This window comes from Mustela lutreola, chromosome 5 (genome assembly GCF_030435805.1).
Source record: "Mustela lutreola isolate mMusLut2 chromosome 5, mMusLut2.pri, whole genome shotgun sequence".
Lineage (NCBI taxonomy): Eukaryota > Metazoa > Chordata > Mammalia > Carnivora > Mustelidae > Mustela > Mustela lutreola.
Window position 1 is genome coordinate 36,124,974 of NC_081294.1, and position 20,434 is coordinate 36,145,407.

The 20,434-nt window shown below is 38.2% G+C and overlaps 1 protein-coding gene across 1 annotated transcript in view; it reads right to left on the reverse strand.

Moving 5' to 3' along the window:
- The window catches only part of HCN1 (hyperpolarization activated cyclic nucleotide gated potassium channel 1), a 393,513-nt gene extending 373,837 nt beyond the window's left edge, over positions 1 to 19,676 (reverse strand). The window contains exon 1 of the mRNA XM_059173942.1: positions 19,169 to 19,676. Within this exon, the coding sequence (XP_059029925.1) occupies positions 19,169 to 19,575 (407 nt within the window). The 5' untranslated portion in view covers positions 19,576 to 19,676. The remainder of the gene's footprint in view (positions 1 to 19,168) is intronic.
- Positions 19,677 to 20,434: the final 758 nt, after the last annotated feature.

Below are 20,434 nucleotides of genomic sequence, written 5' to 3' on the forward strand. Positions count from 1 at the left end.
GGTGTTGGTTTGGAAGACACAAGTGGACTACGCTAGAAACTGATGGATGGATTATAAAAGAAAAGTAAGAGAGGAAATAGACCTGAGCCTTGGTAGTGATGATGAAGAATAAGTAAGGCATGGTGAATCTGGTGTGTGGGTGTGTATGGGTGTGTATGGGTGTGTGTGTGTGCATGTTCATGCCCATGTGCAAACCTATGCACGACAGGTTGAATGTCAAGGAAGAACAAGGAGCCTAAAATAATGAGATCTAGTTTTAAGTACATCATTAATCACTCAGTCCTTGAGGAAACATAAATCGGAGAGCAGTTTTGGCCATCAAGTCAAAGGAGGTGACATAATATATCAAAGGGGTAGCTGGGTTTTGGATCTGATGCTAAGGAATATGGCCTGGGCTAGAATAGGCAGGACAGTTCAAGGCATGGTAATGGACAGCACTTCCCAAGGAAACTATGTACAGTAAGGAGACAAGACCTTGAAGCTAGACCTTGAGAACCAAAAACATTAAAGCGGTAATGAGAGAAGAGAAGGGTCAGAGAAGTCAAAAAGGACTGTCAAATGACAGTAAGTGTTCAAATAAAGTCTGAAGAGAGCTTACTAGATTAAGAAACAAGGAATTAAATGACATTTACAAGATTTATTGTTTGGTTGGTTGGTTGGTTGGTTGGTTGGTTGTGTTTTTTATTTTGTTTTTGTTTTTCTTCCAGGGTTCTGCTCAAATGGAAAGCCAGATAATATAGGGCTTAGGAGAATGATAAGCAAGGGAGAGAGACTAAATATAAATTCCTCTTTTTAAAAGTATCCAAGATAACTCAGAGTTAAAGATTTGTTTGTTTGTTTGTTCATTTTTAAAGATTTTATTTATTTATGTATTTGTCAGAGAGAGAAAGAAAGAGAACAAGCAGGCAGAGTGTCAGGCAGAGGCAGAGAAAGAAGCAGGCTCCCTGCTGAGCAAGGAGCCCAATGTGGAACTCGATCCCAGGACCCTGGGGTCATGACCTGAGCCAAAGGCAGTGGCTCACCAACTGAGCCACCCAAGCATCCCAGTTTGTTTCATTTTGTGTTATTTAAAGTGTTTTGAGCATGTTTCTCATAGAGAAAGAATTTAATTCTCCTAAGTTAGAGAATGATGAAATACACTTTTGAATTATCCATTATTGTCAGGAAATTCTGATTTTGAAGATTAGAACATCACTTACCTCATTTTTCCAAGAACTCAAAATTAAACAGTTAATTTTTAAACAGTTAAGTTTCAGCACTTTCCTTCATTCTTTAGTATCTCTGTTTTGTTTCATTCTGTTTGGGATTTTGGCTCCTTAGATTATTTCTAAGCTTCACAGTGCCAATAAGTAATGGGGAATTATTAAATAATCCTTTTTGGACACAATGATTCCATTAGGTGGAGCATCCTGCTATCAGACCTCAAGAAACCAGATGGAATGATCTCAGAGGTACAACAGGACTGTCGTTTTAGGGAAATCTCTCAGACATCTGCCACATAAAACCTCATACGTTGTTTCTTGCCTTTCTCAGCTGTCCTTTTTTTTTTTTTTTAGGATTTTATTTATTTATTTGACAGAGAGTGAGGGAACACAAGCAGGGGAAGTGGGAGAGGGAGAACCAGACTTCCCGCAGAGCAAGGAGCTGGATGTGGGGCTGGATCCCTAGACCCCGGCATCATGACCTGAGCCTAAGGCAGACTCTTATCACCAGAGCCACGCAAGCACTCAGCCTTTTTTTTTTTTTTTTTCCCAGTAGATTCAAAGTCTAATAATAACTCTCTTAAATTTTCCCAAGGAATTGTAATCCATTATCATTCTAATGAACTCCAATTTATAAGCTATCTATTATATAATATTTATATGGTTGTAGACTGCAACCTAACAGCAAACATTGACCTTTTGGCATAATAGCTATATCCTTCTTCAACAATATCTGTAGCTAAAGTTTTACAGCTTCTTTCTATTTCCATACACATCCCAATGCCTTCACTATGAGTACAGCTCTTCCTTGCTATTTTCATTTGAATAGTCTGTTCATTCTGGTACGTAAGCACTAGCATTTAAAAGGATACCAAAAAGAAGAAGAAGAAAGAAAGGAAATTAAAAGTATTTTTAGAAAATAGAATTGTTTTCACTAGTTCTTATGTTTTCTGAAGTATTAAACTTAAGTAGAGCCAAAAAAGGGGGGGGGGGGGCTTTGTATTTTATTCCTGTCTTAGTTGCCTGCCTGGATACGAACATTTTATTTCTCGAGATTTACCCTTAACTCTTTATTGTCAAATATTTAGCTTTTTATAAAGAGAAATAAGTATTTGGAATAATGAGGCTTTTACACATAGAATTCAATCCAACATGGTGAACTGAAGTGAACTTTCAGAAAAATGGCGTCAATTCTTTCCTAATGGGGTACCATTTGCCACTCAAGACCATCACCTAAATAACTAGATTCTTATACCAGAAAAAGAATATTTAAATTCTAACACTACCTTTTTTAATCAAGTCAGAGAAAAAGACTGAGTCAACTGGGTCAGGATATGACTAAATTCCTCTGGGATAAGTGGTTAAGATCCTGGGCTTTGAGCCAGCTCCCTGGGTTCAAATCCAAGCTTCTCTACTTAGATGCTGTCTGACCACCTAACCGCTCCATCATCTGGTTTTCTAGACTGTAATATGACACAGGTAATAGCTGTTGTAGGGTTGCTCAAGAGATTCATTACTATAATAGAAATAAAGACACTTAAAACAGTGTCTGGCACATAGTTAGAATTTAGCAGGTAATCCTGCATTTTGGCTCTGTAGAATAAATCACTGACTGTTGCTTGTCCCATGCACAACCAGTCAAAACATTTCAACAATAATTCTTTCCCCACTAAATTAATGTAAAATTGTGATGAAAAATGCTTAAAATTCTTGATTTACTGTGGACATTTAGTCAACATAGTAGCATGCTTTCAAAGAAAACCATGGGCAGTATTTCTAAGTACAAAGATAGCATATTTTGGGAGCTTCATTCAAACCCAGATAAAGCAGAACTACTTCATGACCAGTTATTGTAAATAAAAGAATTCGAGGCTGTGGGGGTGATGACCTTGTTTAAATACTTGATAAGAGAAATAAAAAATGTAAAACCACAAAAACATATATATTTTAAAAATCACAGTTAGTGAAGTTATGTTTCTAGGAAGGAATTTTATTTTCATACATCACTAGCTTCTAAATATTACCTTACATAGTTATAGTTCCTAGTCATTAAATGTTTACAGCAATGTGCTTGTGGTATCTGTCGCACTGATTTAAGAATACATTTTGGTCATTACTATCTCTTGCTGTTTGCCTGCAGTGAGGTCTCACATAATTAGGGCTGAATACACTGCACTTTTAAAATTAAACCAAGCCTCTGGGAAAGAATCATGGAAATAGATGGTTAAAGGACACCCAGGCAATTAACAAGCATGATAAAGTTAAAAATTGAAGATAGGAAAGTAGGTTAAGAGCTTTTCTGTCTTTCCAACATGATGTGTTGATACAGAAGGAATATACATTAGATCTATTTTTCATAGAAAAGAAACATAGAGGCAGTCCACATTTAGTCAAATAAATCCCTTTGCTATTTTCCAAAGGATTCTACCTTTTAAACACACAATTCCGAAATAATTCTTGACTGACTTTAAAAACTCAACTGAAAATACTTTATACTTTCTAAATCACAACAGTGTAACAACAGACTAATAAAGACTTAAAGTTTAAATATGTAAGATAATTGTACCCCAGTGATTACCTTTTTTTAAAAAACAAACCAAAAAAATACATGGAAAAATACTGACTACTGTGATGGTATGAACTCTCAGAAATAGATAATTATAAAATTTAGCTGATGAGTAAATACAGAATCAATGTATGATTTTCTTTAGTGGCATTATCATTTTTGTACGACTTCCCTATTAGCGTTCTTTCCCTCCGCTGAGGTTAAATTCTTATGTGCCTGCCTTCTTTACTAGATAAAAATCCCCTGAAGGACAGTTACTGGTAGTTTCATTCTTTCCTACATCGAAAGCCCCTAGTGTTCCCTGAGAACATACTCAGCACTCAGTAAATATTTATTGAATGAGTGAATTCGTGAGTATGATCCAATATCTTTCAAATAAACCACTATTTTTTATTTGTACTTATACATTAATCACTTAAGAGGATAACAAAAAGAAACTAAAAAGGGAATTTACTATTTGTTAAATATTGGCTAGGTGTCAAGCCCCTTTCATATATTATCTTATCATCAAAACATCCCAAAGGAGATGGATAACACTCTCCAATTTTACAGACTAACTCCAAAGGGATTGAACATCTCCTCAAATCAAGTTAAAAGTGTTAAGGTTCTGATTTTTGTGAGATCGTGTCTGGGTCATTTCCCCCATCATAAAGTTGCATTATCTTGCCTTGCCCTAGCATATTCAGGGTTCTGCTCCAAATCTAAATCAGATCTGTGAGTAAAACAGAAAGATAAATAGCAGTATTACACTTTCTTTTCATCATATCCTGATCTTTCTTTTTGAAAATTAAGATCTCTTCTCCTTTTTTTTTTTCTTACTTTTTATTATAAAGTAAACAGATACAGAAACCAGTGATTTATTATAAATCAAAAATCCTTAATACCACCATTCTGGACAAGAACTAGAATTGTATCACCACCACCCCTAGGAAGCCCTGCCAGGTGCAGCATCCCAATCACAGCCCCCAGGGAACCCTCTGAAATAACAGTTCTGCTTTCACAGTAGTTGTTTCCTTGAACTTCTGCATAGTTTGATCTGCCTCAAACCTCCACTTTCAGACTGTCTCTTAATCTACAAATTTCCCTCCATCCCGTCCTTTTCCTTACTACTTATCCACTGAAGATCCTGGGTGGCAGGCCCATTGATTCTCCAACACTGGATTTTGCTGATTACGTGCTCAAGGTACAAGTAGTTCAGCATGTTTTTCCGCCCTCCGTATTTCCTCAAGTTTGGCATCTGGGCCCAGAGGCCAGATGAAACTCAGATTCCATTCCCTTGGCAAAACTATAGCTGTGTGTGTTCTTTAATCAAGAAAATGCAACATCTGGCTCTGTGCTTTCTTGTCATTAGTGACCATGGATGTTGAACGTCTAGATGCGTTAATTGAATGGTGGTGGTAAAAGGCTGATTTTCTAATAATACCATTACCTTTTCATGTACTAACTCTACAGTTTTATAAAGACACTCTTTTCCTCCTCTACTATTTGGCTACACATTGGTTCAGATAATATAGGCAAAGCAGGGTAAATACTTGATTCGTTTCTTTCATTTATCCAAGTTTCAAGGTAAGGAATTGAGTATTATGAGTTAACCATTTTTTGTATCATTCTGAACTCAAACCTGAACATCCTCTGAGTTTGACTTTGTTGAAATTTTCATCCTTTTTGAAACGAATCTTGGCTTCTTCAAGTTGGCTCCTGGTTCTTTTTTATATTACCCTGGTAGTCTTTCATAATTTCCTTACTATCTGGTATGTCCAGCTCTTCCAAGCCCTTAATAGGTACTTCCAGCCCCAGATCTGAGATCAGCCATTCTTCCTCCTGAAATTGCCTCAGACCCCTTGCTCTTGGATTATGCAAATCCCATTCTCCAGCATATACCTGTTGGTTATGTGGGAAGTCTGCCTGTTCTCTGATCTATCAGATAAGCTTGATTCTTACTATTTCCTTCCTTCAACCTTCATGGAGGTTCAGAAAACACAGGGCTTGCAGTGGGTACAGGTTTGTTCCAAACTATTTATCTTTTAGGTTTTGCTATAAAACTATTTGGTTTTGTTATAAATGTTTTGTTATAAATGTTGTCCAGGTGTTTTGGTTTTGCGGTCTTTCTGCCATATATCTACATGATATATGATAGATATATAATAGATGTATAATATCTGTTACAGATATATAACAAATAGATATATAATATCTATCTGCGATATTTCTATGTGTAAAAACTAAGCTATCACAGTCTTCTAAAATTCAAGTTTCCTTCCCTTTTAAAAATTATGTTGACTTCAATTTTCTTATATCAAGATCTATGATATCCTTTCCACTCACAAGACACAAGGATCAATTTAATAGTGCTTATTCAGAAAAATTCTGTTTTTTTTTTAAGATTGGTGAAAACAATAAAAGAACCTACTTACCACAGAGTCAAAGTTCAAAATACTGACTCAATATTTTATTAATTATACCTTCTTTCAAAACACTGACTCAATATTTTATTAATTATATCTATAGAGACAGTGTTAACTTCCAATCCCCATACAACAGGGCTTGAAATGTGCACTGTTATACCAAGGCAACATAATTTGGCAAAAGAAAAAAAAAAAAAAAACCCATGATACATACAAAAAAGTAATGTTACCCTTTCTTAATCTCATTGCCAAAAGAGAGATATTTTCAGCTTTATTTTGATGAACATAGGATTGATTTCAAAGGCAGTGACATTTAAATAGCATTTCCGGGGCTGTGAAACAAAAGTCATCCCAAGATATCCACAACATGCATTCCCAAATTTTTTAAAAACTACATAAAAACAAGCATTACAGTAAATTGAATTAACACAAGTATGCAGGCATATTATTTTAAATAGCATCAAACTTTATTTCTCAATACATGTTTCTGTGTATTAGGTTAGGCTATCAGCATAAATTAAAATACTCCCTTTTTTTTTGTAGGAAATATAGGGAAAAAGACCATCTGGTTGCTGAAAACCATGTATGAAAACCAAGACTGAGCATGGTATTGCTAAATTTCTTCATTCACTCATGTTTACTGAGTGCATACTTCATGCCATGCATGGAGCTAGGCTTGGGAATACAGTGCTTTACATGGGGGTTATAGCTAAGCCCTTAAGTGAGGCTTAATTATAGGTAAGGAAAGATCAAAATCAAATTAGATAATCAAAACATTTCATATAACATAACAAATTGTGAAAAGTTCTATGAAGTAAAAACAGGGTAGAGATATAGGGAATAACTGCTAAGCAGGGTTTTGGACAAGGTTGAAATTATACTCAGGTTTATACTTGTTTATATCTTTCTACCACTATGAAAAATATTATAGAGATCCTCCTTGTATCCATGAACATGTCATATTTTTTCTGCAAGATAATTTATTAGCTTATACATTTTCAAGAACTTTTTCTAAGGTCAAACAGACCTTCAGAAAGATTTTAACACTTTACACAGTCTTTAGAGTACTATGTTGGAAAGCTATACCTCATGGCAACATTAATAAGTAATTGCTTAATATTTTTCTAGGAACTCTGATTTCAGTTGTTTTACCTTTTATAAACTTAAACTTATTTGGATTTAATTTTACTGCAAACTGATGAAAATGGATTTTATTTAACTATTTTAGTTGATTAATACTACTTGTTATATAACTTATCTTTTATATAGTGATTTTTTTCAAATTTTTTTAAATTTCATTTCTTTTTTTTTTTTTAAAGATTTTATTTATTTATCAGAGAGAGAGAGGGGGAGAGAGCGAGCACAGGCAGACAGAATGGCAGGCAGAAGCAGAGGGAGAAGCAGGCTCCCTGCTGAGCAAGGAGCCCGATGTGGGACTCGATCCCAGGACGCTGGGATCATGACCTGAGCTGAAGGCAGCTGCTTAACCAACTGAGCCACCTAGGCGTCCCAAATTTTTTTAAATTTCAAATGTGGGTATAGAGTTTATATTTTTGGCTTTTGTAGTCAGTGATTCTTTCCTTATTATAAATCCTCAATCATGGTTGTTAATAGGAAAGTTGCTGACATATTTTAACATATTTATCTTATAATCAGTCATCCTACTAAAACTTGCAGTTAATTTGATCATTTATCAGTTGGTTTAATCAGCTTTTTAAAGCAGGTAAACATCATTTGCAAAAAATAATTAAGTGTCTTCTCATTCCAAATAGGTTTCTAGCTATAACTTTGTCCCTTATTGCGTTGTCAAGAACTATTCAATCCCTGCTGATCAAATATCTAGCCCTAGAAGTAACTTCTTGGTTGACAGGGAATTCTCTCCATCTCAAAACAAGTCTTTCTAGCTACAGTTCTAATTCTTAAATGGCTTCTCCAAACAAGACTCTGTCTCCAGGTGTCTTCTACCCATTGTTTTAGTATCACATTTCTGTGTGAAAATGTTAAACAGTTTAGTAAGTCTTAACCTGGAATCCAAAACTATATGTGCTTGCAGGGAACCACAAACCTATTGAAATCACAGACAAAATTTTGTGAATATATGCACTTTTCTAAGACAGAGGAGCCCCAGTTTCATTTAATTCATAAAGTGTGCTATGAGCCTGACAGCCTAAGAGTTACTAAGTGGATAGGCATGAAAGATTAGTATAATCAATAATTACAGGTAATAGAATACTTGGTTTATTTATATTATTCAATACATGTACAACCATAACTAGGTGGTGTTAGCATATATCTCTGCTGTTTTTATACCAAAAAAAAAAAAAAAAAATCTGAATCCCAGATAATATATCCATCTCTAATCTTCAACCTAATTTACATGATTATTCAAAACAAATAAACAACTTATTGCTCAGAACAAAGAACCTCTTTAAAAATAATTATTTAAATAATGAAAAACTCTTCTACAGAAAAAATAAGGAATACTATTTTCTCTATCAGTACCACTAATATAACATTCAGTATTCGTTTTTTTTCAGCCTCTGCTCACATCTCTCAAAAAACAAAGATTGTATATATTTTTTTATGATTTTATTTATTTATTTGACAGAGAGATCACAAGCAGGCAGAGCAGCAGGCAGAAAGAGAGGGGGAAGCAGGATCCTCGCCAAGCAGATAGCCCAATACGGGGCTTGATCCTAGGACCCTGAGATCCTGACCTGAGCTGAAGGCAGAGACTTAACCCACTGAGTCACCCAGGCACTCCACAAAGTAGTGTATAATTTTTAATATGGTATATTCTCTTTAAAAAACAAGGCTAACACATTCTGCAAGGGTAATAAGTGACATCTGCTATAAAATTATGTTAAAAAAAGATTAAAAAGCAATTCTTCTAAATTTGCAGTCTTTCTTAAATTGTATTTCTAAATAACCATTTTTCACAGGCTATTAAATTTGACAATAAAAAAATGAAATAATTTAGCAAGTTATGAATCATCTTATTTGGCTCATATATAACATTTAACTGGTTTGAAATAAGATCCCAAATTGTTTAACTATGCCACTTTCTGATGAAAATAAAGATTAACAGGAAGGAATATATGCAACTCAATGCCATCAGAATTTTCCCTAAAAGCTATTCTTAATGTTCAATACTGTAGCATTCTATACCAACTCAGAAGATGATAAAAGTATATCCGGAAGATGTTGCAGATAGAGGATGCATTAGAAGTTTTCCAATAGCATACACAAAAACTGCCAATGTACATCAGGGCTTCCGCTGCCCAGACTTCTAAGATAAAGAAACAACAGCCTAACACTTACATGGCCCTGCCTTCACAGACCCATTTGCTTTAAAGAATTCTAAAGGTTGTTAAGTATGCACAAAGAGTTTTCTCAAATAGTTCACACTCCTTAATTGTTTCCATTTTAATTTCATAATAGCTAACACACAGCATTAAGTGCAGAGCATTAATTTCTAAGCACTATGTATCCAGATACTATAAAAATATTTATAATATGAACATAAAATATGTATCACTCCAATAACCTGATAAGATACATATATTATTTTCCTCATTTTTTTTTTTTATTTTTTTTTTTAAAGATTTTTATTTGAGGAAACTAAAGCCCAGAATTTTGTAGACTGTTACATTATCATTTAACTTACAGTAGCTTTCCCACTTTTTTCTTTCCTTTTTTTTTTGTTTTAAGATTTTATTTATTTATTTGACAGACAGAGATCACAAGTAGGCAGAGAGGCAGGCAGAGAGAGAGAGGGAGAAGCAAGCTCCCCGCTGAGCAGAGAGCCCGATGCGGGGCTCGATCCCATCATGACCTGAGCCCAAGGCAGAGGCTTCAACCCACTGAGCCACCCAGGTGCCCTGCTTTCCCACTGCTTGATATGTAAATTTCTCTTTGAAAAGTTTTAGTATTTTTTTCTGACTTAATTGTGTCCTGAAGCTTCTGTGTGGTTATGCTTGGTGGGGTCTTTTCCATTCATGATGGTGAGCGCTCTGTGAGCTTCTCAGAAAAGACAGTTCATTTCCTGCTATCTGGAAAATTTTGTTTAAAATGTCTCTGTTAATTCCCTATGTCCATTTTCACACTTTGTTCCATTCTGAAACTCTTTTTATAGATTTTGACCTTATAAATTATCCTTTATTTTGCTTATATTTTCTATTTTTTTTTTTTTGCCCTAATTCTGAGAGGTTTCCTAAACTCTGTGTGTCAACTTATAACACGTGAGTGCCTTTTTTTTTTTTTTTTTTTTTTTTTTTTACTTCCTGGATACTCTTTTCATAGCGTATTCTTACTGTATACATAAAGTATCTTCTGAAGATATAATTCACAGATAATTTTTTAAATAAAGTTGTAATTTCCCTTAAGCCCAAACACCTCTCTGTTCTCTGGACTTTCTTTTGCTCTTTGATTTAGTCTCTCTCTTACGATGGAGACTTTTCTCAAAAGACTCATAATCTTTTGCTTACAGATCATATTAGACGATAGAACAACAAAATGTAATTACATTCTCTATGTACATAAGTAAGGCTTTTTGCAAAGTCATTAGATAATGAATAAGAATTTGTAGGCTTTGAAATGTCTCCCATTGGATATATTTTTCTCTAGTTTCCTGCTTGGGGAGAACTGACCTGGCTCCAAGCATTCTAAATGTCCAGACTGAGAGTTCTGTATTCACTACAAAGACCCTTATTTAATCCTCCTGGTTTCAGCCTGGCTTTTTTGGAAACTGTTTTTTAATAAGTACCTCACATCCTAAACACTTCTGGGGTTCAATGGTGAAGGACTATAGAAGTAAAATATAATTTCTCTATAAGCCTTCTATTTAACAAAATGTTTTTGAGATCTCTTGTTCCTCTGTTTTCTCCTCTTCTATTTATTTCCATATCTGTGTGTCTTCTCAAAGTGTTTTGGAATGATTACAAGCAGGAAGAATAAATAATTAGGTTTAACCCATAATGTTTCCCTGCAGGTTCAAATTATTTATACTAGTAGCCTTGTTTCCTTTCAGGTAAAAGTTGGAGCGAGAGAATGAAGATTCAGAAGAGCTGAATTCCTGGCCCAGTTCTTAACGATCTATCTATGTCACCATGTTCATGTTGCTTAACCTCCCTGCAGTTTCATTTAGTCACCTGTACTGGGCAGAGATGTAATAGCTGTGACACGTCCTTGCAAGTGACAGTGTGGGGAGAAGATGCTAGGTATTGCTATAGAGCAAGAAAGAGCTACCTGGATTTACTGACGCTAAGATTAAGTGTGTGCACTTCCTGGTTGCTGACTAATTCTTCATCAGTTTATTCAATAATATTTGTTAAAAGTCTGTTATGTTGACCCAGTAATTTCAATTCTAAGAGAAAGGAAAATAAATCTCTGCACAAGAAATTATTCTAGAAGGTCCATATCAGCAGTATTTAATAACCAAAAAGTAGAAGCAGTAGAGATGTGTATCAACTGATGAATGGATAAATATGGTATATCCACACAACAGAATAACTGTCAGCAAAAAAAGAAATAAAGTACTGAACCATGCTACAAAACATGCATGAAACTTGAAAATATGATAAGTGAAAGAAGTCAATAACAAACGACTACGTGCATTCCATTGAAAAGAAATGTTCAGAAAAAAAAAAAATCTCTAGAGGCAGAAAGCAGATCAGTGGTTGCTTAGAGCTATGGGAAGGGAAGGAGAAAGGAAACAGAAATGAGAGCTAATGGATATTTGTGAGTTCCTACCTGGATTAAAATTTTCTAAAATTGATTTGGGTAATGGTTGTACAACTCTCTGTGAATATATCCAAAAAAAAAAGAAAAAAGAAAAAAGAAAAAAAAAGAAAGAAAGAAAGAAAAGTCAATCATACACTTTAAATGAGAATTGTATCTTAATTATTCCTTAAAAACGCTGGGGTTTTTTAAGATTTTACTTATTTATTTGACACAGCGAGAGAAGGAACACAAGCAGGGGGAGTGGGAGAGGAAAAAGCAGGCTTCCCACTGAGCAGAGAAGGGGGCTCCATCCCAGGACCCCAGGATCATGACCTGAGCCAAAGGCAGTCGCTTAACAACTAAGCCACCCAGGTGCCCCTCAAAAAAGCTGTTTAAAAAATAACGCATCTGAGAACGTTTAAGTAGGGAAAAATCTCTTATGTGTACTTTTATGGCATTAGGAATATAAAATTGAATAATACTGAAGACATCATGGAACTTAAATTCTAGCTAAGGGACATATATATGATTATAAAGTCCAATGAAATGAGACTCAGAAAATTAAATATGGGTAAAGGTTGAGGGTGATCATAATGATCAAAATGAAAGCCAAATGACAAGGAGAAACTGTGATGGAGAATGACAAAAAGTGAAAAGAGAATCTTAGGCAATGAGGTTAAATGTCTCCTCAAAATCTCTGGGACAGGAGAGAACTCAGTTTACTGCAGGAGCTGAAAATTTACCCAAGGGGCTAGAAAACAGTGAGGGAGTAAGTTGTGGATGATAAGGTTACATAGATAAATTGAAATTGTGCAAGACTGTGTAGCTCATCTCATAGCTCAAACGTACTCTAAAAGTAATAGGAAGCCTCCAAAGGGTTTTAAGCAGCATGATATTATTTGCAATAAATGATATTTGCTTTTTAAGATCACTCTTCCCACTCTATGATGACTAGAATACAGTTTTGACTTTCTGTCCTAAACCTGCTTATGCACATCTCAACGGAAATATCAACCACGCCGGTAAACCTACATCGCTCATAATTTTAAAAAAGTGTCTCAACTGGTGGCAGAATTAAATTGGTAACGTCGACATGGATAGACTCTGTAAAATGTTCAGTCAGTAATTCCATTCCCTGAACTATGCCTTTTTATAATGAAGAGGAACACTCAAGGATGTTTACAGCAGCACTATTTAACATGAATGTTAAAATTTGTAAGTAGTTGCTAATTCTATATGTGTGTAATTAGCCTTACTAATTCAGCATTATACCTAATGTCTTGAAAATAAAAAACAGGTCTATGTTAATAATATGGCCCAACTGTAAACCCGGGACACATATAATTCTGCTATTTTACTTTAACTGAGTTGTCAGTTATTAGGTAAAATGGTTCAAGGATATTATGGACAACTTAACTAATAAACTTGAAAAGGATCATCCCACTAATTTTTGTTATTCGGATTTGGGTGAAATGTGTCAGATAAACCCTCAACTCAAAAATAATCAATGTCACCTGAATGGATCAATGGGTTAAGCATCTGCCTTCGGCACCAGTCATGATCTCAGAGTCCTGGGATTGAGTCCCCTGTCAGGCTCCCTGCTCAGCAAGGAGTCTCTCTCTCCCTTTGCCTCTCCCACTGCTCATGCTCTCTCTCTCTCAAATAAAATCTTTAAAAAAAAAAAAAAAAACAATGTCAATATATATGCTTATGCGCACATAATTGTTTATAGATGTCCCTTGAATAGTTTCTATCCCCATGTACAACACACACACACAACACAGAGAATTAATAGAACCAGGACAGTTTATTTTGCAAAAACAAAGATAATTCCAGGATGCACCAGGAAACATCACCATAGTCCCTTGATTTTTTTTATTTTTTTCAGGAAAAATAATGGTAAGTTGTACATCAAGATGACTTCACAAAGAAAATGATTTGTAGAAGAAACGTACTTAGTGCAAGTGAAAATAGTTTTTTTCCTAGTGTATGCAGATTTTTTTCTTCATTACCACCACCTCTGCTGCTAAAATATATAGTGTCAGCTTAATTCGTAGTTGGTTACTTCTTTATAGAAAATGATAAAATGAAAATTTGTCACAGACTCAGAAAACACTCAGTACTCTTCATGCAGAGCTTTGGTCTACCACAATTTGTATTGTAATTACAAGAAACTATATTTGAAAGTCCTCACCCTTAACCCAATTTTTGTCTGTAAGTCATGAAGTAAATTATCTTCTAAATAAAAGAATTACACTTAGAATGGCAAACTGTTTGCATGAGCAACATATCAGATATACTTTGCTTGCCTCTTATTCTGGGACGTAGGTTCATTAAGTGGAATAATGCAGAATTACAAATACTACTTAAATTGCTTTTTTTGGTGTTGGTGTTGTTTCGGTGTGTGCTTTTTGACCAAGTAGATATAGTGTAATTAGATTTTGTTAAATGAACTCTTAATAATAAGTAATAAATTGTTCAAATGCATTTAAAATTCTTGCATTACTCATCAACATTCAAGTTCATAAATGTAAGTCCACATAATTCAATATGAATTGCTGAAAACAAACCTGTCCAAAGATTCTCAATTAATATCAAGTCCCTAAAAGTAGGTTTAAAGGGAAAGTTGCTCAGAAAAGAATGAAAAACTTCTCTTAACATTTTAGTAATATAATATCACTGTCATATCTATCAAATGCAATGAAATAGTGAAACATTAAATAAAATTTAGCTTTGTATCTTGCATACTAAGAAAAAGTAATGGAAGGAATTCATACTTGCAAATCTTTCAAATAATTTCACTTTAATTGGGCCTAGAGCCACTAAGAAAAACTTAATTGAATTTATAAGATATAACAAGGTGCACCTGACAGAGAAAATAAATCCTTAAGGTTAATTTTGGCTGCGTTGATATGCAAAGCAAATAAGAGGAGCATTGCTGGGAGAGTGCAGACTGCATTCAGCATAAAGATAGCATAACAGTAGGCTAATTAGTCCTTAAACCCAGAAGGTTGAATTGTTTTTTCCTGAGAAGATCCTGGAAACAAAGGTTTCTCTCTGAATTACTGGGTAATATGGGTGAAGCCTCCCTCCCCTAATGAACACATCGGTGACCTCTGACATCACCACTGTTGTGGCTACAACACAGGCAGAGAAGCAAGGCCAGGAAGGGCAACTTCGGGAAGTGACAACCATCTCTAGAGTCCTTGTGTCCTTAGGACACAATAAGCTTTCCCTACAGTTATACGCACTAATTGATGAGAAGCAAAAAAAAAATAATAAGTCAAGATATAAAATCTCCTCCCTTGCCAGAGGCAAGATGTTGGCTGACAATATATATGAAATGGGAGCATTAACTATAAAAGAGCTCTTATATAACTGTGATCCAGAAAAATAATGTCAGAATCCCTGAAATGGCAAATAGTCTGGTGATAAATTCTTTCAAGGTAAATTACTCATATAATACAAACCATCTGCAAACATACTCTGCTCTTCCAAACCATCTGAATGATTGTGTTGGAACCATGGATTGGCTCTGAAAGCACAAGGCTACGCCAGTGTCAACTTTTTATTAAATAAATAAAAGGTGAAATTTTAGCTAATAAATACATAACCATTGTTCATGGTCTTAAAAAAAATCACATTTAAACTCCTAATTAGATACTTGTTTCTGTGTATGTTGTGCATATGAAAACTCAGCAAGACTGAGACCACATCCACATTACACAAAGATCAGGGTAATTTTACTTTTTAAGTAACTGTATTTTCCCTAGTTTGGAGGATCATATACCATGATATAAACAAAAACTTAAGATTTTCTTTACTGAACTCCCTAGTTCCCATCCAATTATTTGCAAAAAAACAAAACAAACCCAAATCTTATGAGACTATAAAATCAAAGGCTACGTTCCTTCAGGAGGCTCTGAGGAAAGAATCCACTCCTTGCCTTTTCCAGCTTTCAGACACTGAATGCCTTCCTTCGCTCCTGGGACATCACTGTGATCTCTGCTTCCATCATCACATTTCCCTTTCTGCCACCCAGTTATTTCTAACAGTACTGGGAGTATTTGATAGTTGACTCTTCTGTAGTCCCTGAAGGTTTCTAACATCATCCTCTCCTGAGAAAGAAGGGAAATACAGAGCCTCTGCCCTACTTAAACCGGAGGTAGGAGAAAACCACCTGCCAGACACAGCAGGCGCTCTCTTGGGCCTGCAGATGAGAGAAGCACCTAGCTAGCTCTGCGGGAGTCTCAGTGTGAGCACCAGCCGGGCCACCAGAGGGAAGTGGAAAGGGACTTGTCCTGGAAGTCATCCTGGAAAGGGGATCATCAGCACAGTGTTAAAGTCCTGACACGCCCTGGTGTAGCGGGCTCACAATGCATGCAGCAGTATGGGGCTGACCGAAGAGCAGAAGGAGTAAACTTCCTTGGACATGCAAAAGCTTATGAGAGTATCAGTTTAAAAAAAAAAAAAAAAATCTTTATTTCCCATGTCTCCCCATCCTTCCATGGAAATTTATTCTTGAGTGTCTCAAGAATTCTCAGTGACTAAATTATTACTGAACGTAAGTGTGGCATTGTATGAATCATAGCAAAACTCTGCCCTTAAAGTGTCTTTTTCAGGAAGGAGCCTGAGGTGAACAGATCATAATCATAACATTTCTATTATGTTAGAGATTATTCCCATATTGCTTCTCCTTTAGGAGAAAAAGTACTGTTAGAATTTTGGCTCTCTTATTTCTGCTTTTGCCATTACATTATCCTGGCATGTTAAAGGTTTTGAGAAATCTTCTACTGGTATTGAGAGCACATAAGAATATTGATGAAATAATAAGATTTAAATGCCTTAACACATGCTAATAAGTATGTACATAATTACTTCCTTAGTTTTTTGTTTTAGAAAACTGTATATATTGTAATTACGAGTTTTAAAATCTATCTTTTTTCACATACGTTCCAGTTAAAAACCTAAACCTAGTCATTGTTTACTTTATGTCTATCATTTCCTTTTTCCAGTGATGCAAGAGAAAATCAAATATCACAAACTACTCCACACTGCAGTTTATGTTTAGGGTATTACTTCACTTTTTAATCATTTCTCATTTCTTTGAAATGTATGATAAAAATAAACCATCATCTAATTTCAATTTATTTATTTAGTAACTTTTTCTTGTTTTTAAAACATATTTTGTCTCAGATGACTCACTTGAGAAAATGTGGAGAATCTTTGATTTTATGAATTTCATTCATTCAAAAGATACCAGTGCATCATTCCAATTCCTGAAAGTTGGCCCAATGTTTTTATCAGTAGGTGGGGAAAGTTTAATCTTTTAATATATGCCACCATGTTGAAAAGAGTAATCTCTTTTCACATTATTCAAGAAATAAAAGTATTATAAGTAATCAAGAGTGGTCACTTAATTGAGGTACAATTAAACAAAGTGTAGTATTTTATTTGCATGTGAATAGTAAACCACATAGATTTCTGCAAACACCACGCTTACTTTTGTTATTAAGACTAAAGGCTGCTTCCATGTAAACTTTTTTCATGATAAAAAGGTAATAGGTTGCAACATATTTCCATTGAGGATTGAGGGAGAGACAATATTCTACATCTGACGTTAACCTTTAAAATTCTAAAGAACATGACAATCTAATACAGCTTAAAGCAAGGTCATTTTTTAGTTTGCTTCTATAAGTATCTTGCTGATGAAGGAAATAGGCTTGATTATTTAGTAGATCCTCTTAATGTAAACATTCTGTCAGTCCAGCTCTTAATTTGACATAGGCTATGTCAGATAGTCCTTAGCTTTGACAAGCCTTCCTGTGGACTTTGTTGCATGTTTTTGCAAATAGGAACCTTAAAATGATACAATTCCTAAATTCCATTCACTCTATGCCTTAATAATAGAGGCTACTGATTTCTGAGACAATATATAAATTTCAAAGAAGGTGAAGACAAGTCACTCCAAGGCTCTGTGCGGCAGGAGTTGGGTTTTCCACAGCCGACGTCATTCAGAACTGTGGACAGCTCCTACTAAGGCACCGAGTTGATGGCAATTTCCCTTAAACATAGCTCAAGGCAGTGCTGCTTTCTGTGGCTCTATTTGCTCGCTATTTACTAGACGTCTGTTAAAACTGCCTAGTTCGCACAACTACTCCTTCCACGGATTCCTTTTCAAAAGAGTTCGGTTAAATAATAAATAAATAACAAACGCCACCCTGAGTTTTCGCCTTTTCAATGGAAAGCCCAACCTTCCCCGGGAGCTGCAGGGTGTGCGCACGCTACTAAGAGGATCTACTTCACGACCTTCATTCGATAATCTCTAAACACGCTTCTAACAGGAAGAATACTTGGGCGACAAATAAGGCGGGGAGACGACTTCATTTTAATGCTCGGAAACAGTTTCGCTGACCGCGGACAGCTCTCTGCCCTTGTCCCCCGAGCCGGGAAACGGGGGAAGAGATGTCTGAAACGGACTCGGAGTCAAGGTCAAGAGAGGGTGTCTCTCGGTTTCGGGAAGGGGGCTCTGGAAACGCCCCCTGCCTCTGCTTCGGGACCTCGAAGCTTCCTGCCGCGCCGCTGCCCAGCCTGGCAGCGCCCGCTCCACTGACACCTCAAGTCAGGGACTCTCCAAGCGCAAACTGCCCTTCCTCCGCCTGCCAGCCGCTGTTCTGAAGAAACGCGCTGAGGATGCCCAGTGCCTCTAAGCAGATGAAAAACAGATTAACGTTCCCCAGGGGCGAGAGCGGCTGGAACGGCGGCGAGGACCTGTGAGTCACTGTCTCCGCTGGCCCCATCCTCTCCTCCACCTCACGAGCGCCTGTTTCCCCTTCTGAGGGACCCACTTCTGGGGGAGCAGCGCGAGGAAGGGAGCCACCCCAAAGGCGACTTTCTGGCCGCTTCCTTACGCTCTCCTCTCCGAAGTAAAAGTTTTTCTGGCACAACTTAGCATCCTCCCATCTGGGGGGGTCACCGTGGACTTCTTCCCCGATGTGTCCCCAAAGTTCACGAGGCAAAGGAGGCGAGCGAGCCTCCCCGGGATTCCCGGGCAACAGGAGCTCCTCATCCCACCCCCCTCGGCGGAAACTAGTTGAAGAGTCGAGCCCGATCCGCCCGGGAGGAAGCCGCCGGCAGCGCCACCCCCTGCCCGCCCGCCCGCCCGGCCGGCAGCCCCTCCCTCCGAGTCCCCGGGCGCCCCCTCCCAGGCGCGGGGAAGCGTGTTGGAGGGCGCGCCCGGAAGGGAGGGTGGGGCGGCGACCGGGAGTCCTCACCTGAAATCGCTGTAAGGGTGGATAATCCAGAAGCCTGCAGTTTTAACCCTTTCCTGCTCCTTCTCCACCGCCTTCTGGCTCCCAAACATGCGGAGGGAGAATTTGTTGACCCCGGGCTGCAGCATGGAGGTGAACTGCCTCTGCATGAAGCCGTACTGCCGCCGGGGGCCCTCGGCGTCCTCGAAGCCCCCGGCCGGCTCCTCGCCGCCGCCGCCGCCGCCGTCCACCTTGAAGCACACCGAGTTGCCGTGCTCCTTCGCGCCGGCCCCGCCGCCCCCCGGAGGGGTGCCCAGGCGCTTCTCGGCCGCGGCCGACCCGGCGCCCGTCGCGGGCGCCTTGGCGGGGAAGACGCTGTTGCCATCGTCCCGGCTGTTGGACGAGGAGTTGGGCTTGCCGCCTCCTTCCATGCCCGGGGGACGCGGCCGGCGACGGCGCGGGCTCCAGACTCTCCGGCCGCCCGGCGCCGGGGGCACGAAGCTGAGCTGGCAGGGGCCCGAGCTGGCTGCCGGCGAGCCCGGCTGCCCGTCGCGGCGGCGGCGGCGGCGGCGGCGGCTTCTGCTTCCCGCCCGCGCCGCTGCTCCCTGCGCGCCTCGCTCCCGCCGCCGCCGCTGCCCTCAGTGGCTGCGCTCCGGGCTCCGCCGCGGCTGGTGCTGAGGCTGAGGCTGCCCGAGCGAGGCGAGGCTTCGCTCAGCCCTCGCGCGCCAGCGCCTCCCCTCGGCTGCCCTCTGCTGGCCGGAAAGGGTCTCTCCCCGCCCGCACAGCGCGCACTCTCCCTCCACTCTTGCTCCACTTCTGCCCAGCGTGACATTGAACTCGGGAGCCCTCCGAGACATTTATCTGTACTTGTTGTGAGAGGCTCGGTGCATGTTTGCACGGGAGAGGAGAGAGAGAAGCAGAGACGCAAAGAGACAGAGAAAGACTCAGCTAGCAGATGTCTGTGCGGGCAAAAGAAATAAACACCCTGAACCTCACTGAGACATTGTCACATTGTCTGAACGCCTGTTAGAACGATGTTAGATAGGAAAAGGGAGAGAGGCTGTCTCTGCATGCAGAAAATTCACGTGTAAAGCTGGATGTACATAAGGAAGATGTTATCATGGATAATAAATTTCATGAGTGAAAGGGAAGTTTGTGTGTGTGTGTGTGTGTGTGTGTGTGTGTTTTGGAAGAAGGCAGACCGCAAAAGGGACTAGATCTGGGTAATACGGAGTATTTAGCTGCTTGGGGCTTCTCAGATGAAGATGTGACACCAAGGGACAGACACAA